General features: G+C 38.5%; 1 protein-coding gene across 3 annotated transcripts in view; it reads left to right on the forward strand.

Annotated features, from left to right (window-relative positions):
• Nucleotides 1–24590, forward strand: part of LOC139984949 (monocarboxylate transporter 12-like) — a 256740-nt gene that overhangs the window by 223920 nt on the left and 8230 nt on the right. For 2 of the 3 annotated variants that reach the window (XM_071999103.1, XM_071999107.1), the window contains exon 1: nt 1085–1373. The exons of the other annotated variant lie outside the window; for it this stretch is intronic. In XM_071999103.1, coding sequence (XP_071855204.1) covers nt 1181–1373 — 193 coding nt within the window. In that variant the 5' untranslated portion in view covers nt 1085–1180. Of the gene's footprint in view, nt 1–1084; nt 1374–24590 lie in introns of those variants that run through there. 3 annotated transcript variants of the gene reach the window in all.

A 24590-nucleotide genomic window follows, 5' to 3' on the forward strand; every position in this document is an offset into this window, starting at 1 on the left:
CCTGGTAAAAAGTAATTTGCATCACCACCTACTCCCCAAAGACGTAAATCCCAGCTCATTGCTCGAAATTCCCAAATTAATATATGCCCGGCAAACCATGAATACATGATTTATTGGAAATAAATTTTACTCCAAACTTTCACGAAAAGTAGCACCAGATTGCACCGAGGACCTCCATATTTTGTGAAATTTTCCCAAAGGGGAGGGGGGCACCCACTCCCCTTAGACCCCTCCCCCAGGACGACGATTAGGCATTTCCCATCTGGGCCCCCCCTTCGGCGAAATCCTGGATCCGCCACTGTATAGAACTTGGTAATCAGACCGAGATATTACACATTTTGGGTCTTCATCATACCCACATACGGAGACCGTTGATCAATATCGTCCTACAGAATAAGTGAAATAGTGTCATGTTCCACTGAAAACCATTGGATGTGTATTTGTGCAGACGAGGTGCCCATTAATACATATATTTCACAAACTCTGCTGCCAGGCTGATCACTTGCACTAGCCCTGTCTCTCACATCACCCCCATACTTCATGACCTTCATTGGCTACCTGTCAAACTGCATATTGATTGAAAGGTACTCCTGTTAACCATTAAACAATATATTGCGCCACACTATACTTGGGTGAACTTGTTCAAAGTTATACCCCAACTCGCCGTCTGCGCTCTAGCACCCAATCATTGCTCTATATGCACCCTGTGTCCACTAAATCTTATGGCGAGCGATCTTTCCAGTACTCCTCAATCCTCCTTTGGAATAAACTCCCACTCAACATAAAGAATGTCGTGTCTGTGGAAATGTTCAAAACTGTTTTGAAGACACACCTGTTTTCATTGTTATATAATTGTTATGTTTACTCTTATTGTATATTGTGTACATATCTTAAACTTTCTTTTTAACAGCGCGGGGGACTTTATTGTAGGTTGCGCTATATAAGAACTGTTTATTATTATTATTTTTAAAAGGAAAGAGCGCCGCCGTATTTTCAAAGCCGACCGTTCCCCAAATAGTGTTGTCATATTAGCTGTGCATGTTATTTCCTCAAATCAAACAGCACGCGTTGTTTGGTAGCATCTGAGAAATATATATACACCGCATTTGAAACAGCGTAACATAAGTGAGATGCTCTTTACCTGAACTTTATTATTTGCTACTAAAATTAAATTGTGAAAATGAAGAGTAAAGGAGTCATCAATTGTCGTTCCTCTGGTGTCTTCTTGGCTGGTTTCGTGATGGTATTTCTCTTCACGGGTTCATTTAAAGCGAATGGTGTTCTTTATTGGGATAGCGTGTTAGAATACCAAACATCTAACTTTCTAGCCGGCAGCACCTACGTGTTGCAAGCATCTGTTGCATTCACAATTGGTAAGTTTTACCCTTGTTCATAATTGGGCTTTTCCCTCACTTTGTTTCAACTAAAGTACACATTGGTGCAACCTGTCGGACCTCAGAACTTTGGTCCAATGACACAAACTATTTTATAGTTTTATTGAATGTCATAGAGCATTTTCGGATATCTTTTTATCAGCTTAATTACTTGATTTAAAAATTGGATCTATATTGCTGTTTATTCCTCTGTAAATGGAAGGTCAAATATACCCCCGCTTGACTTTATCAAAAAGTGTCCAAGTATATATCGATATTTCGCCCATTTCACGTGTTTGATATGGTGCTATACGCAGTTATGTCCCTTACCGAAATCCCAGATCTGGGCCAGATATAAAAATCCAGATATGGCCCAGATCTGGAATTTCAATCTGGGCTAGATCTGCTCCAGATCTGGAATTTATATCTGGCTAGATAAAAAATTTGGCAGATATAACTTGATATAAAATAAAGTTTTATATGGCCCATATAAAATTTGATCTGGTTAAATTTTATTGCATCCATATCTGGGCCAGATAAAATGTTATCTGGTTGATATAAAAAATTCCAGATTAACTTTTATATGGCCCATATAAAATGTTATATGGTTGAAAATATCGTTCGGACGTCCGAACGATATTTTTTTGTGTTCAGTTTGGTATTCAACAAACTCTAAATCTGTTAAAAACAAAACATAATACAAAGAATATTCATTACCATTGACGATATCGACAAAATTTAATGTCGTAACCTCTATGTGAATTGGCGAGTCACATGTGATATTTGCATATATCATTCAGTGACGTGCACTCTCGGAGGGAGGGGGTGGGCCGTCTCCCCGCCTCCACCGTCAGTTGGGAATAAAACGTCCAGTAAGGTGATTTGTTGAGATTCAGTCGGGGACGAATTGGACTACTTCTCTATAGACATAGGACGCCCTTCCGTGACCGTTCATACCCAAGATTGCGTACGTACGGTATATTTGTTTCTGTACTCAGGCGCGTATCCAGGATTTTCTAATCCGGGGGGCGCGATTTACTATCTAAGCCGAGCGCCACCATCGGTTGGCGCGGAGCGTACAAGAAAATTTCTGGTTTTGATACCCCCCAGATCACCGGAAATGGCACTTCTCGGGCTTGAAAATGACCAACCAGATGTACACTTTTGCCTGAGAACCGCAGTATTTCCCAAAAGTTTTGTTCCATCCATAACCTTTTTGAAGATTATTACCAGTCACACATCATGTTCGACCTCATTGCATGTCCTATGGATCATTGCTTTTGTAGGTGATTCTACGTCACGGCCCACAATATCCGAAAGCCCCACTTTTCAAGGTTTTAAGCCCATTATTTGTTGAGAATTTGAAAATTCACATTTCTCGTGAATAAAATCACTTCAGAACATACCCATAATGTTGCACAAAATTCAATCTATGGACAACCAATATAGAAAAACCTCCTTGAACCCCTAACAGACAGGTCAAAATTGCACGAGTAGAGGAAAGTATGATAAAGAATGTTGGTCAGGAAATTTTCGAAAATTCCGACACAGTTAATTTATTGGTAGAAATATTAAAACCTCTTATAATGGCTATTATAAAACTGCGTTGAAGGAAATGAAAAATAGCAGATATTTCCGACATCAGGTATATCGAAACCGAACACTACACACATAGGCGTAGGTCCCGTAGGAGGCGGGGCTGCAGCCCCCCCCCCCCCCCCGCAACCAAATTTTCCCCATTTTTTTCTGGCACCTACTGAAAGAAAAATAAATAGCAATGAATAGCTTAAAAATTATCTCCTTGGTAATTAAAATAAAGTTCTTAGCTTGGCCGATATTACTACTGTAAAAGAGAGTTGTGACATAAATGGATCTGTATGCTTTTTCTCCATCTACATAAGACATTTCGTTGTTTACATTAGAATCCGGCGGTATACATCGCATGCCATCGTTTACCGTACGGTCCGTGAAAGTTGCACAGTTTCTGTGCAACTTTCACGGACCGTACGGTAAACGATGGCATGCGATGTAATAACCGACGCTTGCTTATATGGTTTTGGCATCGATATGTTGAACGCGCGCGATGCGCGCGAAAAATTTGGCTTTTTTTCGGGCAAGTCATTACAGCCCCAAATCCAATTGGGCTCCTACGCCTTTGACTACACACATAGACAGTTTTTGGGGCTGTTCATCCTGGAACATGCATTTCAATGCTCACTGATATGATGTTATATCCGCTCTTTGCTTTACAAATTCGAAAAGGCGTGTAGCGAGTAATTGCCAAGGGAGGGGCGAAGCCTGTCGGCAAACTATCTAAGCGAAGCGCCACCATGAGTTGGCGCGAAGCGTACAAAAAAATTTTTGGCCGAAAACGCCTCCCAGATCGCTGGAAATGACACTTCCCAGGCCTTGTAAGTTGCATCTAAGCATGTCTATTTTGAAATTACTAGCGATGTCATAAAGAAAATTTGCTCGGGGGGGGGGGCGGTCGCCCCTTCCCGAAATGCGTCATGTTCCCCGACGACTCGGTCGAGTTCAAGACCAGCCAGAGTTGGTTCCATATAGCACAATTGTACAATTGTTTAAGGCGTCCATACACACACACGCGTTATGATAGACCATATATAGTATTTATATAGATACTTTAGTGAGAGAGGAAAAATGGAAACGTCAAAAATGGAGTTGTCGGTGTAAGGGGTAGGGTAAGGCGCACACCCCCTCCGTAATCCTTGATCTGTCACTGGCTACCCTGTGTATATAGTAGGGATCAGCGCTTTAACTATGACTGTTCCTCTTTCTCTTCCCGAGGTCTTGGCTATCTTCTACTCCCCCCCCCCTTTTTCTCCTTTTTCTCTTTTTTTTTTTTTTCTTTTCCCTTCCTTCCTCTCCTCCTTTCCTTTTTTCCCCCCTCCTTTTCCCTTCTTTCTTCTCTTTTTTTCTCTCCTCTTTTCCTTACCCGGGGGGGCGCGCGCCCCCAACGCCCCCCTGGATACGCACCTGGTACTCGTGGTTAGCAATGTACAAATCATGTATACCCTGGTCCCTGTGCTAGTACTCATACTAATCTATATACATGTGTAAGGACTTGAGTTTTGCACACGACACTAAATGGACCGAAGCAGTTAACACTGCCATTTCAAGTCATCCACTAAAACAATTAGGTTCAACCATGCAAGGTTGCCATTTTGAAGGCTTCCACGAGTTACAATTTAGCTACAAAATGAATCCCAAAAGTTACCAAAAACAATAGCATCCTTTTGTTACTCTCCCAGCCATGTGTATTATTATTATTATTTGATTTTTTTTATACATAATACATAAATAGGTAATGAAATCGGCGGAATCAAATGGTATTCCTTATTAATTGTATTTCCCTTGTTTGTAATTGTTTTAACTTTAGCTATCAAGACCCTCCAGTGTTCCTCATGAAGAGCATAGTTAGCCCCTGGTGTTAAAATCGGGGGAGGGGGGGGGGTGTAAACTCGACCCTTTGTAGGGTGGTTTTTTGAGTGTCATAAAAATTCGGGGCAAAAATAAATAAATATACCAACATTTTGCAACTTATTGCTCGCTTAAGTCAATTATAAACAATTATCAAATGTGAGGGGGATACCTTCTCCCCTATAGGCTCCTCTGACGCAGTTTAAAAAGTGCCCCACTGTATACAGGGTCGCCAAGAAAATCAAATACAAAATTGGATACCCCGAACAAGAAAAACAAGTTGGATACCCACGGGTGGCAGTTACATTTTTATTGTTTATATAATCCAGGGAACAAGACAGTCCCGCTAGTAGGGGCACTATGGTTCATCCTCGGATCCATGGATGATGGACAGGGGTAGAGATGCCCACTCTCTGTTCAACCCCCAAATCGCACAAACTTGCGTGTAGACTTTAATTATAGACCTGATTAGTCACTGAACGCCAACCATGTTCCGTTTTGATACTGATGTTTGATTTCGCCAGACTAGAACACACACACACACCACTATATATTCGAGCAGGCTTTAACGACCTTATGCAAAGCTACCCACCCTGTTTTTTACTATCCTGGATTCGCCCCTGCTGTTGAAGGCATATAGACTGATATAGAGAACATTACTATTAGAATTTTAAATTAAAACAAAAATGAACCTGTATGTACTATTGTAGACTTACGTTAATTAGAGAAGAGTTGAAGATAGTATGAAACTGTTCACTGCATGGGCCTCGATCATGAATGTTCATCTATAGCATAGCTGGTATAGGCTATTGATTGATTCCGAATAGTGGAATTGATTCACTCGTTGAGAACATGGACGAATTTGACAAGTTTTAGAGTGATAAGAATGATCACCTTCTATATATATGAATTCCCCCCCCCCCCCCCCCACTTGTCGAAGAGTGGCTTTGAAGCACAATTATTAGGATTAGACTTTTAGGAAACGAAATTCCTCAGTAAAATGAGAAGTGATCCTGGGGAATTCTCAAAGAATGATTTTCAACTCTTTCAGAGGTAGATGTAATAGCTATAGGCCATGGATTAGAGATCAAGCGAAAACACATCCTGTTCTTTATCTTTTTTTACCAATTACAAAAAGAGTACTATGTGTCGACGACTGCCAAAGAGAATAAATAAATGAAAATAATAATATCATATATATATATATATATATATATATATATATATATATATATATATATATATATATATATATATATATATATATGATGTCCGTGAGGCTCCTTCGTATGTCGTTTTAAAACACAACCCGTAACCCCCCGCCCACAACCCCCCCCCCTCCCCCTTACCTATACGTCCTCCCCGTTCTCTCAATGAAAAACGGTCATGAAACACCGGTCGGACAATATCATCCATTGAAGCTGCACGTTCTGTACTTTATTAACATTATTCAAAGCAGTTGTGAACATGTTATCTGCTATGAAAAATTCAGCAAACGGCTTTATCAATCAATGTTTCTCACACAATTCTCTAGAAAATAATGAAAGGCACCAAAATTCGTTATAATAATGTTATTAGGCTTTGCTTCACCATGACACACAGTGCCAGACTGAACGCAACCCGACCCAACATAATCGACGTGAATGCCTTACAACTCCCTCCCCCCCCCCCACACACACAAAGAACATACGCAGGAGTATCTTTGCAGGGGTGGGCTGGGTGGTGGAATCGTTGAAAGCTGACCTTAGCTCGTCAGCACGACACAACAGGCATTTAAATATGACACCTGAGAGGGGGTTCTGGCAAGGTCGATGGGGGATGGGGGGGGGGGTAAGGATTGATATTCGCGAGGAATGTTTGCCCCTTACTGTAGGTCTTCATAAAAAATACCCAGACATAAGCTCTAATTTGCCAACTGAAAAGACAGTGGCTGCCACTCTGACACCACGATGAGGTCAGCTTTGAGGGACTTTTGGTCAGAGAACTTTCTTTAAGAATGACAACACACTTTTCTTGGTCTCTGTATTTATTTCTCGTTCATGATACATACAACTTTGAGAAGTAAAACTGTCAGTAAATAGTAACAAGACAACAATGGCCCTGGCTTGAAATCTTTATGAAAAGACTAGAGGTACAGTAGTTGGACGGAATGTTTAAATAAAAGGCAGGTCCAGGAAAGGCAAGAACGTTTGGTCGAACAGTTATAAAGTATATGAATACAATAATTTATCGGTGACATCCCAATGTTCCGACGTATCTATGTTCCGACGAAAAGAAAAAAATTATCCAAAAAATGTGTTTGTACCAAGAAAAGCAGTTTTCTGGCCCTAATATTTTTGTGACCAAATTTCTTTTGGGACTTTTTTTTTGGACCAACATTTTTTCGGACCAAAAAAAATGTGACCCAAAGTTTGTTTTGACCCAAACAGTGCTTGTGACCGAGAATTTTCCCGAATTATTTCATTTTGTCGGAACAAAGAGACGTCGGAATATAGAGACGTCGGAACATAGAGACTTCGGAACATACAGATATCACCCTATATAAATATAAGAATATATATATGCTCCCAGCAAAGCACATGTGCCTTTATCTTACAGCGGTAAACTATGGTTAAGTTAGCCTAAGGGTAAACTTTGTAAATTACCACAGTATAGCCCTATATAGAATAAACTTATGATACATACTTATTTACTTAACAGAAACTGTACATAAAAAATATACTGAAAAACTGTTTACTTTATATTGTAGTCATGCATGCTTTGACTGCAGCATATATATAGACCAAATATGGTGCATATAAATAGTATACCATATACATACGACATCATGACATATAGTATGAGTTGCTTTGTTGTACGTTTCAACTAGCCCAATTATGATACAATCCACCAATGGGTGAAATTTAAGGTAATTTGTGGTGTACTGATAATAATTGAGACAAGTTGGGAAAACTATTGTGCAATTGGGATACAACTCTGGTAAATTTAGGGTAAAACTGTGGTACAACTAGGTAAAACAATGGTACAATTAGGGTTAAAACTTTGGTACAGCTATTGGGTAAAATTGTGGTTAATTAGGGTAAAACTATGGTAATGCCATGGTACACATAGGTTAAATTTTGGATAAAAACCATGGAGAAGATGAAATAGAAAATGATAAAAACTATGGTAAAACTGTGGTAAACCGCATCAATAGGACAAAATACCCTAGTCAAATTGTGGTATTGTACCATAACTTTACAATGGAAAAAAAGGTGGTATTTTTCTGTGGTTAGTATGAGGAAATTTCTCCTAGACTTAGCATCATCTTCGGAGCTTGCATTATGTGAAGATGAGCATTTCTGCTCCTATTTCAGGGCTAAAGTAATATATTGACTATGCGGTGTGTACGCTTTATTTTGACATTGGCGTTTTCCACGAACTAAAGTAATGTACATCATTACATGTATACGCAGAGCCAATGTCATAACATCTGTATATATTACACAACGCTATGCTTTGCCGTATGTTAATAAATTGATTGTTGGGTAGACTATAGTGCATTTCTAATCTCAAATTCGGTATCAATGAAAAGAGCATAGTCTAATCTAATTTTACCAAAAGTGTGCAGTTTTCGCCAGTAACGAAGTCAACCTACCGCAAATTTAATAGCACTTTTTGGAGCCATGAGAAAAGGCGCCAAATTCAATGGAGATTAATCCGAAAATACAACAAAAATATAAATGTTTACTGTTTTATTACCAAAAATAAATTTTAATATGTAAAAGTAAGATGGCCTGACGTTTCGATCCTAGTAGGATCTTCTTCAAAGGCTAAATGGCAAGTAACAGAAGGGACAAAAACACACACAGAATACAGACAGATTATATGAGCATGGTGAACACAAATATATATATGTAAGGGGATTAGTAGACAAGGGTAGGAGAAGAAAGAAAGAAACCAACATGTGAAGAGGAGAGGTAGGAGGTTAACAGTGGAGGGATAAAGAGAATATTAAGGGAAGGGGGTATAGGGAAGAGGACAAAGACAGAAAGATGTGGAGAAAAATAACTGTTGTGAGGATCAACTGACCGCGTCATTGCGGTTAGCGGCGCTTCCAAATCAAATCAAAGGGAGTTAACCCCTGGTCGACCTCGCGAGAGGTCCTACTGGGGGATAATAAGGTTGTTTTCTTTTAATATAATACACAGTTTTTTTTTGTTTTTTTTCTTGGGAAAGTCGTCTATGTTCAGTCAAGGAGTTGCTGGTAAGTGAAGTCTTATATAATAACATTGTATAGATAGCCATAAACATTCCCGAGGTCGGAGTGAAAGAGCCAATAATTATAAGGGAGGGATTAAGGGGAGGAATTTTTAAAGGGGAGGAATTTCTAAGTATTGAGGATTTTGGAGACGTAGCGGTTTCTCTTGTCTGGGTAGGAGTGGTTGCTACTTTGTCGGATTTTTTTTGTTTTGTTCTTTATGTATAAGGATACCTGGAGTCGGAGGCTAGACCCACTTATAGGAATAAAAAGGATTTTCTATTGGAATAATACTGTAAAGGGTGGGAAGACTCGCGCAAAAAGAAACGTCTAATGTCGGTAATATGACCTTGTTTCGAATGAGGTGTAACAGAAGTGTTAGACAATACCGTCGATCCCACAAAATACGCACACAGCTTGCTACCGTCAGTAATAAGACACTAGTGTACAGTCAGTACATACAGCTGCGGTCAATACCCACAGCACAGTGTACAAACGATAAAGCGATGGACATCTCAGGTCCAGCTAAATATAACAAGGTATCACGTTTCATTACTGTCTGCAGTTTGTAGCGACAAGCAGAAAACTCCACTTGCAAGCAATGAAAAGTTAACTTTTTCAGAGCGCGGCACCCGGTTTGGGGCGAGTCTTCAATGCCACAGTTTTGAATACAGAAAGGTTTTGGTTATTTGGGAAGTGAGTTGTTGCGACTTTGTATTTCAGTAGGAGTTCTTCAATCAATGGGTCGTTCTCGAGATTGGTTTTGTATAATTTGGTGTTAAATTCTTCACGTATAGGGTGAAAAAAAAAAGATTTTGTGTTCCTAGTAGTAGTACTAGTTGAGTCTCGTCCATCCGACATGCTCAGTGATTAATCTCCGCCACGTATCACGATCTTGTGTAAGATTTGTTGCTTCCTCGATATTCTTAATGTTAACGTCCTTATATTACTTTTTTTCCAAGTAAGGTAGTCCCGGGCCTTCCTACTTGTTTAGCAGTATGTCTCAATGCTTCTCTTAAAGCAACCTTTGCTGAAGCGTCCTCGTGGAGTATTGGTACATGACCGAAAAATCTCAATCTTCTATGTGTTTCCTGCGCGCCTTCTTTTGTATATTCAAACATTTAAACCAGAGAGATAGGTTTAAAGCAGTTCCGCGAAATTTCATACTTCTGACCAAATTTTGTGGGCGGTGTGACCATACAGAGTGTCCCCCTGTACAAAGTGCCCGGGAACTATTTTAATCAGCACATTTAGTCCGGTCGGACATTATCTGTCGAAAACTGTGTCCCCCCTTCACAGCAAATATAGTCCGGCCGGACGAAATGTTCTGGTATAAATTGTCCGCAAAACAATTGCAATTCGACATTCAAAAAGCAGCTATTCATTATATCAATGAATAAAGCAGATTCATACATAGTTTGATGTTTCAGGAAATAAATGATACGTTTTGCGTTGCTACCAAACAAAACTAATAGAAAAAAATTGAAAACAATTGAAAATAATTAACAAGTCTTCCATCTGTAAAAGATGTTATCATGGTTTTTTTTTTTTTTTTTTTTTTTTTTTTGTGATTGCTGCTATTGTATCCTCCGTATTTGATGCATGTTGTATTCGGCCACTACATTGCCAAAAAGAGTCATCTATACAGAGGGAGAGATCGCATCAATGCTAACTTCCTCCCCCAACGGAGTGCGTTTACGGGATACGGCAGGCAACAGCTGCAACACAAGTAATTGCAGAGGTAAAAGATTAAGAACTTAAAGGAGTTCAAACCTCATTGTAGCCGTATTTTCTCAACACACAGTGGGTATACTGTGGGTAAGATTTAACAATTATAGTAATTGTTCTTTATAGGTCTACTCTAGTTGCCTAGACAACATGAAATTTCATCCTTGCATAAAGCCCAGTATCGGACGGGAACCGAGGGTGCTTTTTAAGTTGCATTCTTAACCGCCAATGCTGTATACAACATTCAAGCCCATACACATAATTTTGAGTGCAAGGAGGGGGGGGGGGGTGGGTGAGGAGTTTGGATAGTAAGTTATCGATTTGTGTCTTGGAGAGTAGTCTTGTTAATATCCGTGACACTATCTGTGATGAGCTCCAAAATATTTGTGTTTGCTAGTAACAACCCTGAGGTAGCCGGAAAACACTTCCCTGACCTTGAAAATGTCATCACTACCCCAACCCTCTCCGTACCGGCCTGACACCTGTTTTTTTTTACTTTCATTACCACTTTATTGTGTTTTTTTGTACACTTCCTTTTTTTTCACACGGGAACCGTCAAGGTCTTTCCCTCTCAAAATTTCCCCCCGCTCTCCCCCTTGCCCCCTAAACCCCGTTGTGATGGCCAATACGTGAAGCAAATATTCATTTGTATAGACAAATGGCATTTGAACTCAGGCACTTCCAGCGATAAAGGTTCGTTATTTTATAATTATCATTTGAAAATGCGCCCTTTAATACCACTTCCATAACAGTTTCCAAAATAACGCGAAAAAAACCCACAACATATGATAATGTTAATGATGATATAATTGTATATGATCATGTACTAAAAATTTACGATCATGTACCAAACATATACGATCATGTACTAAAAGTATACGATCATGCTCTAAACATATACGACCATTTACTACAAACGTACGATGTACACCAAAACAAATGCAATCATGTACTAACAATGCTATGTTAAAAAAGTGGCGTCTGCATACGCGCATTGTATATACTGAATCAGGATCCAGAGGTGGGGGGGGGGGTTCAAAACACCCTCTGTATGACAAAAAAATGAAAAAAAAACAAAATAATGCTAGCTAATCATTATATAAAAATGTACTATCTATTATACATTATTTTGCAATAAGAGACCTAAAAACTTACAGTGGCCAGAATTAAGGGCCTATACAGATTACCTTTAACCTTCCGATTACTTAGCCTCATTGCTTCAAATGCCACTGCCTTTATCCACTCGGCCGCAGCACCCAAATGCACCCAAATACGGCACATGATATCATCATTTCGAGTGATTTATGTCAACTATGTCACTTTACTTATGTATACGACGTATAGTGTTTGTATCACGCGTCGGTACTTTCTGGCCGTATAAGCAAAGCGCCCCCAGTTGGATGGGTGGCTGCAGTATATGTTGCATGACGTCATTCTCTCTACCTCTATGATCTAGACATAATCCTTTGTCTGGTTTATCTATATGCCAAGATGAGCACCTTCAAAGAGAGAAAATTCATGATCAAGGAGATATCATGTTTTTTGGCCCACCCCCCCTGCCCCTAAAAAAAATGGGCTGCAGAATTGGTAGTTTTAGCTGAAGCGCCACTAAAATTTAATGAAAACTCTACATCAGTGTTTGAAATGGAATATTCATATTCTTGTACATATTGCATGGCTAGATATGTTTATGAAGTTTTCTTCTGCAGTGAGGTATGGCATGTAGAGAATATGGCACACCTAAAAATAGTACCATCAGGCCTTCAAATATCTCACCAACCACAATGAATGTGAACTTGTTACATACAGTATTAGTACAACCTTCCTATAGGAGTAGTCTAGACATTTATGCAATAGTCCATTAAAATTAATTAATTGCATTTTTATATTGTCGCATGCATGCAGACAAGTCTATCTCTTTAAGCTTTAGTAATATGATTTGATTATGCTTGTTAACATCTATGATAGGCAGAGCCGTAAAACGGTGGAAATTTATGAAATTGTTTGCAACTATTTGTAATGACAATTGGGTAAACAAAAATAGGCCATAACAACTTATGTACTTGCACTGACAACTTTGCAATAACGTTGCATAAGCAATTACTTGAGTTTTAACAACTAACCAAACGTGGTAAATATTTTCATGATTTGTGCAACAATCATAGATATGTTTTACCCCTACATAGGCTAGGGTTACCGTGCTGCTGTTTCGTGTCCAGAAGCAGGTATGGAAGTTTACGAAAACATGAAAATAAAATTGCTATATAGGATGTAATGTATTAATAACCGTTCGTATAATGTGATCATCACTGTGCAAATAGAGGATACGCGTCCCACGTGTAAACTAACATAGGCTTATAACAAAAATTATCTTTCCTTCGAAACGGCCTGGGCTAACCACCGTGACAGGCATAGTGTGTATCCTATAGTGTAAGTTACAGACATTACCTCAGATGGTTTTTAAGAAAAAGTCGCCCAGGAAAGAACATGGGTACGAAAGCCAAAGTACCGAACGACTGATCCGCTCTCAACCCCAGTCCCCTTGCATTGGGACTGTTACTGTGTGATCATCGTCGGGTGTGCATCACCATTCCCCTCGAAAGGGAACATATACTACACATGGTCTTAGCCAAAAGGCCGAGAAGCGACCTCAGATGCCACTATGAGTATGAGCTGTCTCGATTTGGGCGAGTTGAAAAGCCCTAGATAGCAAACTTACCTTCCATTTAGGTATGTACTAGAGTTCCATTTCGAGCCAGTCTGAAAGACTGACTTTGTCACCGTCACAGTTTCATAACGTAACTTTTATCCCTGCTGACATCAAGATCAAACCTTCAGCTACATCTGCTTGGATCTATCGTGTGGAATCATTCAAGTTTAAATGAATTGCAACTAACTGACGTCAGAAAGGTAGTGCGGTCCCATGAACCCGGAGATTTGCTTTACCCGTGTATTACGTAATAGCTACAAGTAAGCTCGTTGCGGCCTTCTTCACATTTAAGAACGGTCGCGAACTTGTACTTCAAGTATGCGTACGGTCTTAAGAATAATGAAGACAATCCCCGTTTCGGGGTTTCTTCAAGCACTCTTGCGTTCTTAATAACTGAGTGAACGTTCGTATGGCAAGCCGTTTTAACATTTACCTCTCTATTCTACTTAAGTAGAATTAATTCCACTTAAGTAGAATACAATTAAGCTTAAGTGAAATGAATTGCACTTAAGTAGAATACAATTAAGCTTAAGTAAAATGAATTGCACTTAAGTAGAATTGCATTTTACTTAAGTTTAATTGTATTCCACTTAAGTAAAATTACCACTTTCTTTTAAGCTTAAGTTAAATTCAATTTCACTTAAGCTTAATTGTATTCTACTTAAGTAAAATACAATTCTACTTAAGTAAAATTTAATTTAGCTTAAGTAAAAGTGTCATTCTTTTTCACTTAAGCTAAATGCATTTTACTTAAGTAAAATTGTATTTTACTTAAGTAGAATACAATTAAGCTTAAGTGAAATTGAATTTAACTTAAGCTAAATTGTATTCTACTTAAGTAGAATTGTATTTTACTTAAGTAGAATACAATTGCATTTTACTTAAGTAAAATTCAATTCTACTTAAGTAAAATACAATTTAGCTTAAGTGGAAATGAAGGATATGGCAAGCCGTTATATCATTTACCTCGTGTGGTTGGTCTGGGGGCAATGTTTACATGCATGGTACCATGCCTTGTGATACTTCTACTACTAGTACCACTGATTGGTGGTATGTCGTGTTGTAGTCGTTCCCTTGCCCTCAAAAGTGCTTTTCCAACTGCATCAGCAACAGTTTGCAACGATCTATTGGCTGGCTGCATTTACCAAATGTCTAACGTTCAGACTCAGTGATAAACAAAGCTTTGCTTCATTTGCTAAGTATGGTGTTATGTTCGTATATACACAACGAAAGCTGGATAAGTATCGCAGAATGGGGGAATGGCCGCAAATGGTTACGTAACTAGTACGTCTTGAACGTAACTCTATAGGTCTCGCATCACAATTAATTGTTCCATTGACTTACACACTAAACTCATCACTTTCAAGACCTGCCAAAGCATAGATAGAAGTTTTCATCTGGTATATCCTACCCACCACATGATAGCTGTGTTCTAGTGGCCTATCATGGCATTTGCAAACTTCCATATCATGACCGTTTAGATTATGAGCTAGAAGAGGAGCAAGTTTATCACACTGAACCCTTCCATATGCTCGTTCGGAGTAATATCAACATTTAACCAAAGATTTTTAAAATGGTTTATATCACCTTCGATCCTCCCTATTTTCACACCATCTGTACTTAAAATTATGCTCTTTCATATAAAGGCAGAAAAAACGATGACAGTAAATGATAACATGCTTTAGGAAGCTTTACGTTAGGTACTTTTACCTCTTTTCTGACAATGGTAAACCTATTGAGCGGATGAACACGTGGTGAGGTACCTAAAATAGTATACAGAGTCGGACTTCGCGGCAAGTACAGTGACGCAATGAGTAGCATAGACTGATTGACCAATCACATTTTACTTAAGCTAAATTGCATTTTACTTAAGTGAAATAGATTGACCAATCACATTTCACTTAAGCGTAATTCTATTTCACTTAAGTAAAATGCCATTTAGCTTAAGTGAAATTGAAAAGCCATTTTGCTTAAGTAGAATAGCATTTTACTTAAGTAGAATTGAATTTTACTTAAGCAGAATTGCATTTTACTTAAGTAGAATTGAATTTTACTTAAGCAGAATTGTATTTTACTTAAGTAGAATTGTATTTTACTTAAGTAAAATACGATGTAGACAAAAACCGTTTGAACTTAAGCTAATATGAATTCCACTTAAGTGGAATACAATTAAGCTTAAGTAAAATGCAATTCTACTTAAGTGCAATTCATTTTACTTAAGCTTAATTGTATTCTACTTAAGTGGAATTAATTCTACTTAAGTAGAATAGAGAGGTAAATGTTAAAACGGCTTGCCATACGTTCGCGGACTTAAAGGCATTGAAGACTCGCCACAAACCGCGTGCGGCCATCTGAAAAAGTTACCTTTCCGTTGCTTGCAAGTGACGTTTTATTCGTGTCGCTTCAAAATGCAGACAGTGTAGTGAAACGTGATACCTTGTTATCTTTAGCTGGACCTTGAGATATCCATCGGTGTATCGATTGTATACTGTGCTGTGTGTGTATTTTTTCTGGGATCGATGGTGGTGTTAAACACTTCTGTTACACCTCATTCGAAACAAGGTCAAATAGCCAGGCATTATACGTTTCTTTTTGCGCGAGTCTTCACACCCTTTAAATGGTGACTCTAGATTTCCTGTAGTTGCAATTGCGCGGGAGTTTCTGAACATACATTACGTATACGTGCATATGTTTGTGTATACGTACCAGACCGTTGCCTTATTAACCGATTCGACCAAACGACGGACGCTATACGTATAACGTAACCCATTTCACTTTCTCTCTACCAATTCGAAAAACACTACAGAAAGGTCGCCTTAAAAATTGTGAGATAAAACTAAACTGAACGGTAGTCCATTAAATATCTAATCAAATTTTATTCATTGTACGCCGAACTCACCTATTTTTTTATGAGACCAGAATCGTTAATTTCACGTCTAATTTATTGCGGGTTCTGTTCATAGGCGTAGGAGGCGGGGGGGGGGGGGAGGCTGGGGGCTGCAGCCCCCAACCAAAAATGTTTGTGAAAATTCGGGCAATATGCTGATAATTTTTCGGGCACCTACTGAAAGAAAAATAATTTGCAATGTGTTTTTCAATGCTTAAACTTATATTTTTCTTATCATTATTATTGTAACGACTTTCCCAATAATTATAACCAATATGGAAGGGTTATAACACGGAAAATGATTGTATGTTATTGGCATGCGATGTAATAACTGATGCATGCCTATATGATATGCACATTAACGGGTAAAATGCGCAAAAAAATTGGGTTATATTTTTCGGGCAAATCGTTTCAGCCCCCCCCCCCCCCAAATCAAATTGGGCTCGTACGCCTTGGTTCTGTTGTTATTTCGTACGGAAGGTAAAACTGAAAGGCTTAAACCACTAAGTTGAAAAACAGTTGTTCAGTCCTTTAAAACAAAAAAATGCAAACCGTTAACAACACTAACTTTTACCGGCGAAACATTCTTTAAAGGGTGTGAAGACTCGCGCAAAAAGAAACTTCTAATGCGGTAATCTGACCTAGTTTCGAATGAGGTGTAACAGAAGTGTTAGACAATACCATCGATCCCAGCAAATGCACACACACAGCTTGCTACCATCGGTAATTAGACACTAGTGTAGTCAGTACATACAGCTGCGGTCAATACCCACAGCACAGTGTACACAATACAGCGATGGACATCTCAGGTCCAGCTAAAGATAACAAGGTATCACGTTTCATTACTGTACTCTCTCCATTTTGTAGCGACACGAACAAAACGTCACTTGCAAGCAACGGAAAGTTACCTTTTGCAGATTGCCGCACGCGGTTCGGGGCGAGTCTTCAATGCCTTGAACTACCAGGAACTTTTCACCTTCGAGCTTTTATTTAGTAAAATATAGTACTGTTTATATCATTCATTGTTGCTGGGCAGTTATATACTTAGTAGACTGTACTAGTACCGTACTAGCTATAGTACAGCATATGTTGCCAGGGCACAGCACAACAAAATAATATAACTTTGCGCTGTTATGACCTTTTCACGCCTGCGCAGTATATTAATCCCGCACAAATTCTGAATAAGAAACTCACTCGTTCTTAAATGTGAAAGCGTTTTATGTCACTGAATCGCGCGGGTGTATAGACCCTTTGCCTAGGCAAGGATGTAGAATCTGTGATACGCTAACCGATTCCTATATGGTCCTAACTTATTATAAAATAACGTCATGTTTGGGCCGTGCTCGAAAATTTGTAATACCGTATAGAATACTGTGATTTGCAGTGCTAGACGGTGATAGTAAAGTTTTTTATCATTCTCGGTCAAATAAATATGAGGCACTTTAATGAAATCATGGATGGGTACCATTCCCGTCAGATTTTGCCAAAACTCCCTCCCAGTATGCCGGCTTCACTTTCCATGAAAACACAGAAAATAATTCACAGCGCTTTAGAAATTAATTGTTCAATTCCTGTAAAGCGCTTCGAGCAGCGCATGTTGACGGACGCGCTATATTAGTACTAATTTATTATTATTATTATTATTATTATTATTATTATTATTATTATTATTATTATTATTATTATTATTATTATTATTATTATTATTATTATTATTATTATTATTATTATTATTATTATTATTATTATTATTATTATTATTATTATTATTATTATTATTATTATTATTATTATTATTATTATTATTATTATTATTATTATTATTATTATTATTTTTATTATTTTTTATTATTTTTATTATTATTATTATTATTATTATTATTATTATTATTATTATTATTATTATTATTATTATTATTATTATTATTATTATTATTAAAAGATACGACTCTCGCCCAAACAAATGAGAACTTGTGACTGTAAAAATGTGACACTGCGGGCATTTTTAAGGTACAATAATAATAGTTGAGATGGATAGCCTGTGCAATCTCAAAAAAGAGGCTGATTAGGGAATTTCGTGTCCACATATCATAAGTTTTATGGGTATGGCATCAGAAAGAGAGTACATCCTTTGGTTTCAAAGATATATGAGTTTCTGATCATTGCCATCTTCTTTTACGTTTGTGTATTTTGTTATTTTAAGACATTATAGAGGTGGTGAAGTGGTTAGGGCACACACCTCACATGCTGAAGATTTCGAGATCAAGTCCTGACTCGATTTCATAGGTTTGAGTCATCTCCATATCAACCCAGCAGTATACATGCATGGTAACCCTGGTGTAATTACACTAAAGAACTACCACCTCTCATATATGTACCAATTAAAGGCATTGAAGACTCGCCCCAAATCGCGTGCCGAGCTCTGAAAAAAATAACTTTCCGTTGCTTGCAAATGACGTTTTCTTCGTGTCGCTACAAAATGCAGACAGTAATGAAACGTGATACCTTGTTATCTTTAGCAGGACCAGAGATGTCCATCGCTGTATCGTTTGCACACTGTGCTGTGGGTATTGACCGAAGCTGTTTGTACTGACTGTACACTAGTGTGTAATTACCGACGGTAGCGAGCTGTGTGTGTGCATTTTCTGGGATCGATGGTATTGTCTAACACTTCTGTCACACCTCATTCGAAACTAGGTCAGATTACCGGCATTAGACGTTTCCTCGAACACAGCGCAGTAGTTACTGATGCACGGTTGTGGAACATGAACAGTAGTTACTGTACTAGCTATGAGTATCGGTGCCTTCTCATATTGTCGATAGTTAAATGGTCACAGGTCAGATTCGGTCCCACATAGTGAAAGCAACACATTTTATCCATTTTATCCAATTTGACTTTTGACCCCGTCAAAATTTGTTCATACTTCTTGTCTGGTCTTCATCTGCCATTACTTATGCTATGGTGTCTCCTCTGCCTTTGGAGATGAAGGTCTGTTAATATTGCATACATTGCGACGTTTGTGTACTTATCAAAAATTACCCGCTCCTCCAACCCCATGCATCTCCAACACATCCAAAAACAGTTTCTGCCGGAAAGGTGCTATATTTCAAACATTGAATATTTGGTTGGATAGAGTCTACTGATTTTATTGCTGACAATAATATACATGGCATGGCGCGGATTTCTCAAGAATTTCTTATATTCTCAAAGTGAAGTTCTGTTCGAAATTTCACACACGCGTCACTACGGAATGGCCCTCATCATTAAACACAGAGAATGGTAAAATTAAAGCAAAAGGTCTTGTGCTTTACAGCTGAAGTACCTGGTGATCCCACTTATAAGTGGCGTCAACGTTCCTCCACCTACATGGGACATCCAGACATAAAGAAGCTTTGTGCGATTTTAGTTGATAAAAATTCTCAAATTTGTTGCACTTATATCTTGAACGTTTAAAGTCAACAAGAGAAAGAATAATTTGAAAAAAAGAAAACAATCATTACAGCCATATTCTACTCGAATCGAAAGATGAAATTATCACAAACTGTTACAAACTCATTGACCTCTATTTGGAGGCTTTATATCTCTGCATTGGGTGAAATGTCAGCTACTCTATATTTCTCAATACACCCAGGCTGCATATGTTCTCAATTTCAGAGAAGCACAATTGAAGGAGCACAGTGAGTTTGCGGGTTACCAGATCGTGACCTCTTCTAAAAACAAACATAGCTACTCTTGCGTGAAAGAGAATGTAAAATTACTTAGGCCTGCATGTGATCTTTATTCTAAAGTGTAAATATTTAACACAAGCACTCCTACTGTAATTGGAATTATCTGCCCAAAATGTCAAATTAATAACTTTTTTTGTCATCCATACATATAATCTTGAAAGTAAATTAATAATAAGTTCGGGATTGTAGGATGGAAATAAGTTTTCTTGCTGACAAATAAGTCACATTATATCCTCCTCCAAAGGGTCAAAGGTAAATCACACCCAGTAAGCTCCTCCAAACTCGAACAGACAACATGAAACCCACTAGCTTCAAGATGCCTCACCACCTTGTGCCTTTGTGGGGCTTTACCAGTGGACTCCACCCCACACCTCCCGCCAACCCCCCCCCCCCCCCCTCCAATACACCCAAGCATAAGACTTGCATTTGTCCAAGCTGTATTTCATATATAGAAACATTCTAATGTATAGTTAATGTAACTTGGTTGGGAGTATATGGTTTGACCAGGCATATATAGTTACATATTGTACAGCGCGTTCAATTCGTATGTGAAGACGTCACATACATACGCGAGGTCGTTAAATTAGGAGAGAAACAATAATGCGCAACCTGCAAATGTAAACTCAATTAACTCGTTATCAAGGAATTCGAACACGAGGTCGTTTAATTAGAAGAGAAATAACATTGTCATACCAGCGATTTTATAATTTAATTTGATCTCTTGTCTGGTGATTGCACGTGATGTATCTTCACATGTCAATCATCATCGAAATCGGGATTTGGAATATGTTAATGAGCTAAATCGATGATATGTCGAGGTGTATGTCAATTTGAGTTGTAAGAAACTGGTATAAGTCCACGGAAATTGACTTCTACCGATTTAATTCGACATATCATCGATTTAAACTGGTAGATGTCGATTTAAATCCGTGGTTTTCAACCTTGGGCTCGCGGGCCCATTTGGGCCCGCGAAGCCGATTTTGTGGGCTCGCGAGCATTGCCCCAGTAATGATTAAAAGATTAACCGTTAATTGTATTGGAAATAGAAGGATCCTACTACAGCCCTTTCCTTCGAATTATCGCAATTTTTACAAGTGTAGACAAATATGATCCACTTTTTTTCTTCGGATCTTTGACCTATTCTGCCTCGAATATGAGCAATAATTGGAATAACTTATACAGCGTGATATCTATACAGTCCGACACTTCTATCAGTTCTCCCGTTCTATTGTCAATACAAAGTATTCTTACGTTCTCTCTATTTGTTAATTTGTTTTCAATAAATAGAAAACACCTTACCGATGCGAAATATATCTCCTTTAATACCACTGGGCCTCATATGCACACGTCAAACGGTTTTGCTGCTTTTTTATTGCATTGTTCATCTCCATTTTTCTGCATTATTCTGATAGTGATAACGGTCACACATTTCTTATGAAACCAGTGTACCATTGAGGGTTGCAAGAAATCTTTGAGATAGGCTCTAATTGGGCAGTACCTGTCATCTGATCACGGAGGAACATACATAGCTCTGATTGAGTCCCCGGGTCACTTGTGTCAAGAATACACTAATAAACGCTGTGAAATTGATTTTATGAAGTTGATAACTTTGCAGGGTAAGGTATGGGCTCGCGAGGACGGCTCGGAGGACGAATTGGGCTCGTGATCGAAAAAAGGTTGAAAACCAAGGATTTAAATGGACATATCATCGATTTATTTTACATATCATCGATGTAAATTTTTATATGTCGACTTAAACTGGTATAAACCGAATTAAATTGGTATATGTCGATTTAAATTGACATACCGATTTAATTCGACATATCATCAATTTAAACTGGTATATGTCGATTTAAATCGATGATATGTCGAATTAAACTGGTATATGTCGATTTAAATCGGTAGAAGTCAATTTAAGCTGCTGGAAACTGGTATAAGTCGAAAGAAATTGGTATATGTCGATTTAAATCGGTATAAGTCGATTTCCCACGATTTGAGACTGATGGCCCGCCATACGACACACCTCGATAACGTTTCACTACAACGTAGCGCTTACCTCCCAAGGGATTCGAGTCATGGGTTCGTCCATACGTTGCTGGCACGGTTTACCCAGTCTTTCTGCTTTCTCAACGGTTTTTCGCCCACTCGACGACAGTGCAGTTTCTTCCTTAAAGCTATCGTTCGGGCTGCTTTCGTTTGTGATAAAAGAAGGAGCAATCTTCTTCCAAGTAATAACTTGATCGACGACGACGAAATTCTCGAAAAGCGTCGTCAAGTTTGTTGATGAAACTGTCCCGTCTTTCTAAAGTTTCAGAAGTTGCAACATGAATAATATATTAATAACATTAATATATCATGGAAACGTTATGCCGACGTTATTATAACACCATATTTAACGTAATAAAAACATATTTTAGAGGCTCTTTTAAAAATGTTATGATAACGTTTTGTGTCGGTACTCTGCTTCGTGTCTTCATTCACAATGTGGGGTTTATCTTCTGCCACGTGTAGACGCCAGCCGGCATTGTCAAAATCATACGGGACTTCTGAAAAACTTTGTTTGTCTTCCAAGATAACCACGTAGAGGTGTGCTTCTTCAAGATCGATACGTCTTGAAAATTTCTCCTTTATAGGCTCATTCCCAACAAAACGATGACGTTAAATGACGCAATAGTCGCGTCCCAACTCGTCATCTACAAAAACGTGTTACGACTCGCCTGCGCATTGCTAAAAATAAACAATGACAACGTCGACAATTGAAAAAAAAGTCACACCATTGGAGGCTCCAACAACAGACGAAGACTCCTGGAGCGACGCCGAGAAAAAAAAATCCCCTGAAAGAAAAAATAAGGGAGGCTCCCGAAAACGGCCCTCGAAAACATGGAACTGCGGGTGCGCCTCCCGATCAACGGGATCCTGTGGCGCCCGGAGACGGGAGGATTGACCCTGCACGATATATACTACTTTTGTATATTTCAAATTATCTGGCATAATTATAATATGTATTGGAGTTTCATAGAGTGGTATATTAAAAAATGTCCTGCAAAATAAAAGTGTTTGGGAGTTTCATAGACTTTGGCCATTGTGCAGACTGAGATCGAGTGAGTGAAAATCCAAACCAGAACGTGATGTTCCGTGTTTGTAAGCAAGATTACCGGTCAAACGGGGCATTACTCATCGCTTTCACTCTTTGCTGATGAAGTTTTATTATACCGTAGAATTTATAGTGATGCTGACCAGGCCCAGCTTCAATCTGATGTTGACCAAATCAGTGAATGGTGTACCATGAACATGATGTTCTGTCAATGCAACTAAGAGCAAGGTTATGCGTATTACCAGAAAAAAATATTATCAATCCTCGAGCTTATATGTGCTACATGATAGTCAGTTGCAGTCTGTCTCATACTTTAAATATTTAGGGCTGGTTATATCCTGTAATCTATCCTGGGACGAGCACATTGCCTCAGTGTGTTTCGCGTTCACTCAAACTAATGGGATTCTTGCGCTCTATCTCTGCTGGCCTAGGCCCTAAGGCCAGGCTTCATCTTTATAAGTCTCCTGTCCTTCCAATCATAGAGTAAGGTGTCCCAGCTTGGGGTCTCCAAAACAAGGGTCAGACGGATAGACTGGAAAGCATTCAGAGACATGCTACACGTTTTATTTTGGGGGTTAGGCACCGCGACGTGTCCTATACCCAGAGGCTTACATGTTTAAACTGGTATTCCATCTCTCATCGTGTCAACATTATTATTATTTCCTTTATTGTTAAATGCCTGTATCATAAGTTTGATTGCGTGCAAGTTTCCTCTAATATCATTGTCAATTCCAGACACACTGACTCATTTCTGTTTAAACATATTTCTGCTAGGACAGAACTCCTCAGATCTTACCCTATTAATGTGTTTCCCAGACTTTGGTCTGGCCTGGAAGAGGAAATTAGAGACAAATTATTGTGTGCTTGTTTGCAATAATTCTTGCATGCAATTAAAACCCACTACCTTGACCACTCTATCACTGAGCAATAACTGTTTTTTACATATTGTATGAAGAATATTTGTATTTTTATATCTTTTGGTATTTTTATACTTTTTCATTCTATTCCGTACACTTAAATTTTTCCATTTGATTGGACAACGCAGACCTTCGGGTTACGGGTATTTAGTTTCCTTTTGCTTGTCCAGATCCTCGTTCTGTTTTTAATTGTTTTTGTTGTTGAATATTTGATGTTATTGGATCAGAAATATAATGAAATGAAATAACTCGAAAGCATGTGCGTGCAAAATTGTCTTGCTCTCGCGTTATAGTGAAAACTAGGCTACACATGAGTAAAGATGTTTCACTGGACACATCGCAGTGAGGGACTCAATTCCACGAGATGCAGTGATAGTGATTCGACAATATTTCTGAAATGCATCCTTCGAACGGTTTTCACTACTACGGAATGGTCCATTTTGAAAAGAGAGACAGAGATATATTGATAAA

The sequence above is a fragment of the Apostichopus japonicus genome, chromosome 17 (assembly GCF_037975245.1).
Source record: "Apostichopus japonicus isolate 1M-3 chromosome 17, ASM3797524v1, whole genome shotgun sequence".
NCBI lineage: Eukaryota > Metazoa > Echinodermata > Holothuroidea > Aspidochirotida > Stichopodidae > Apostichopus > Apostichopus japonicus.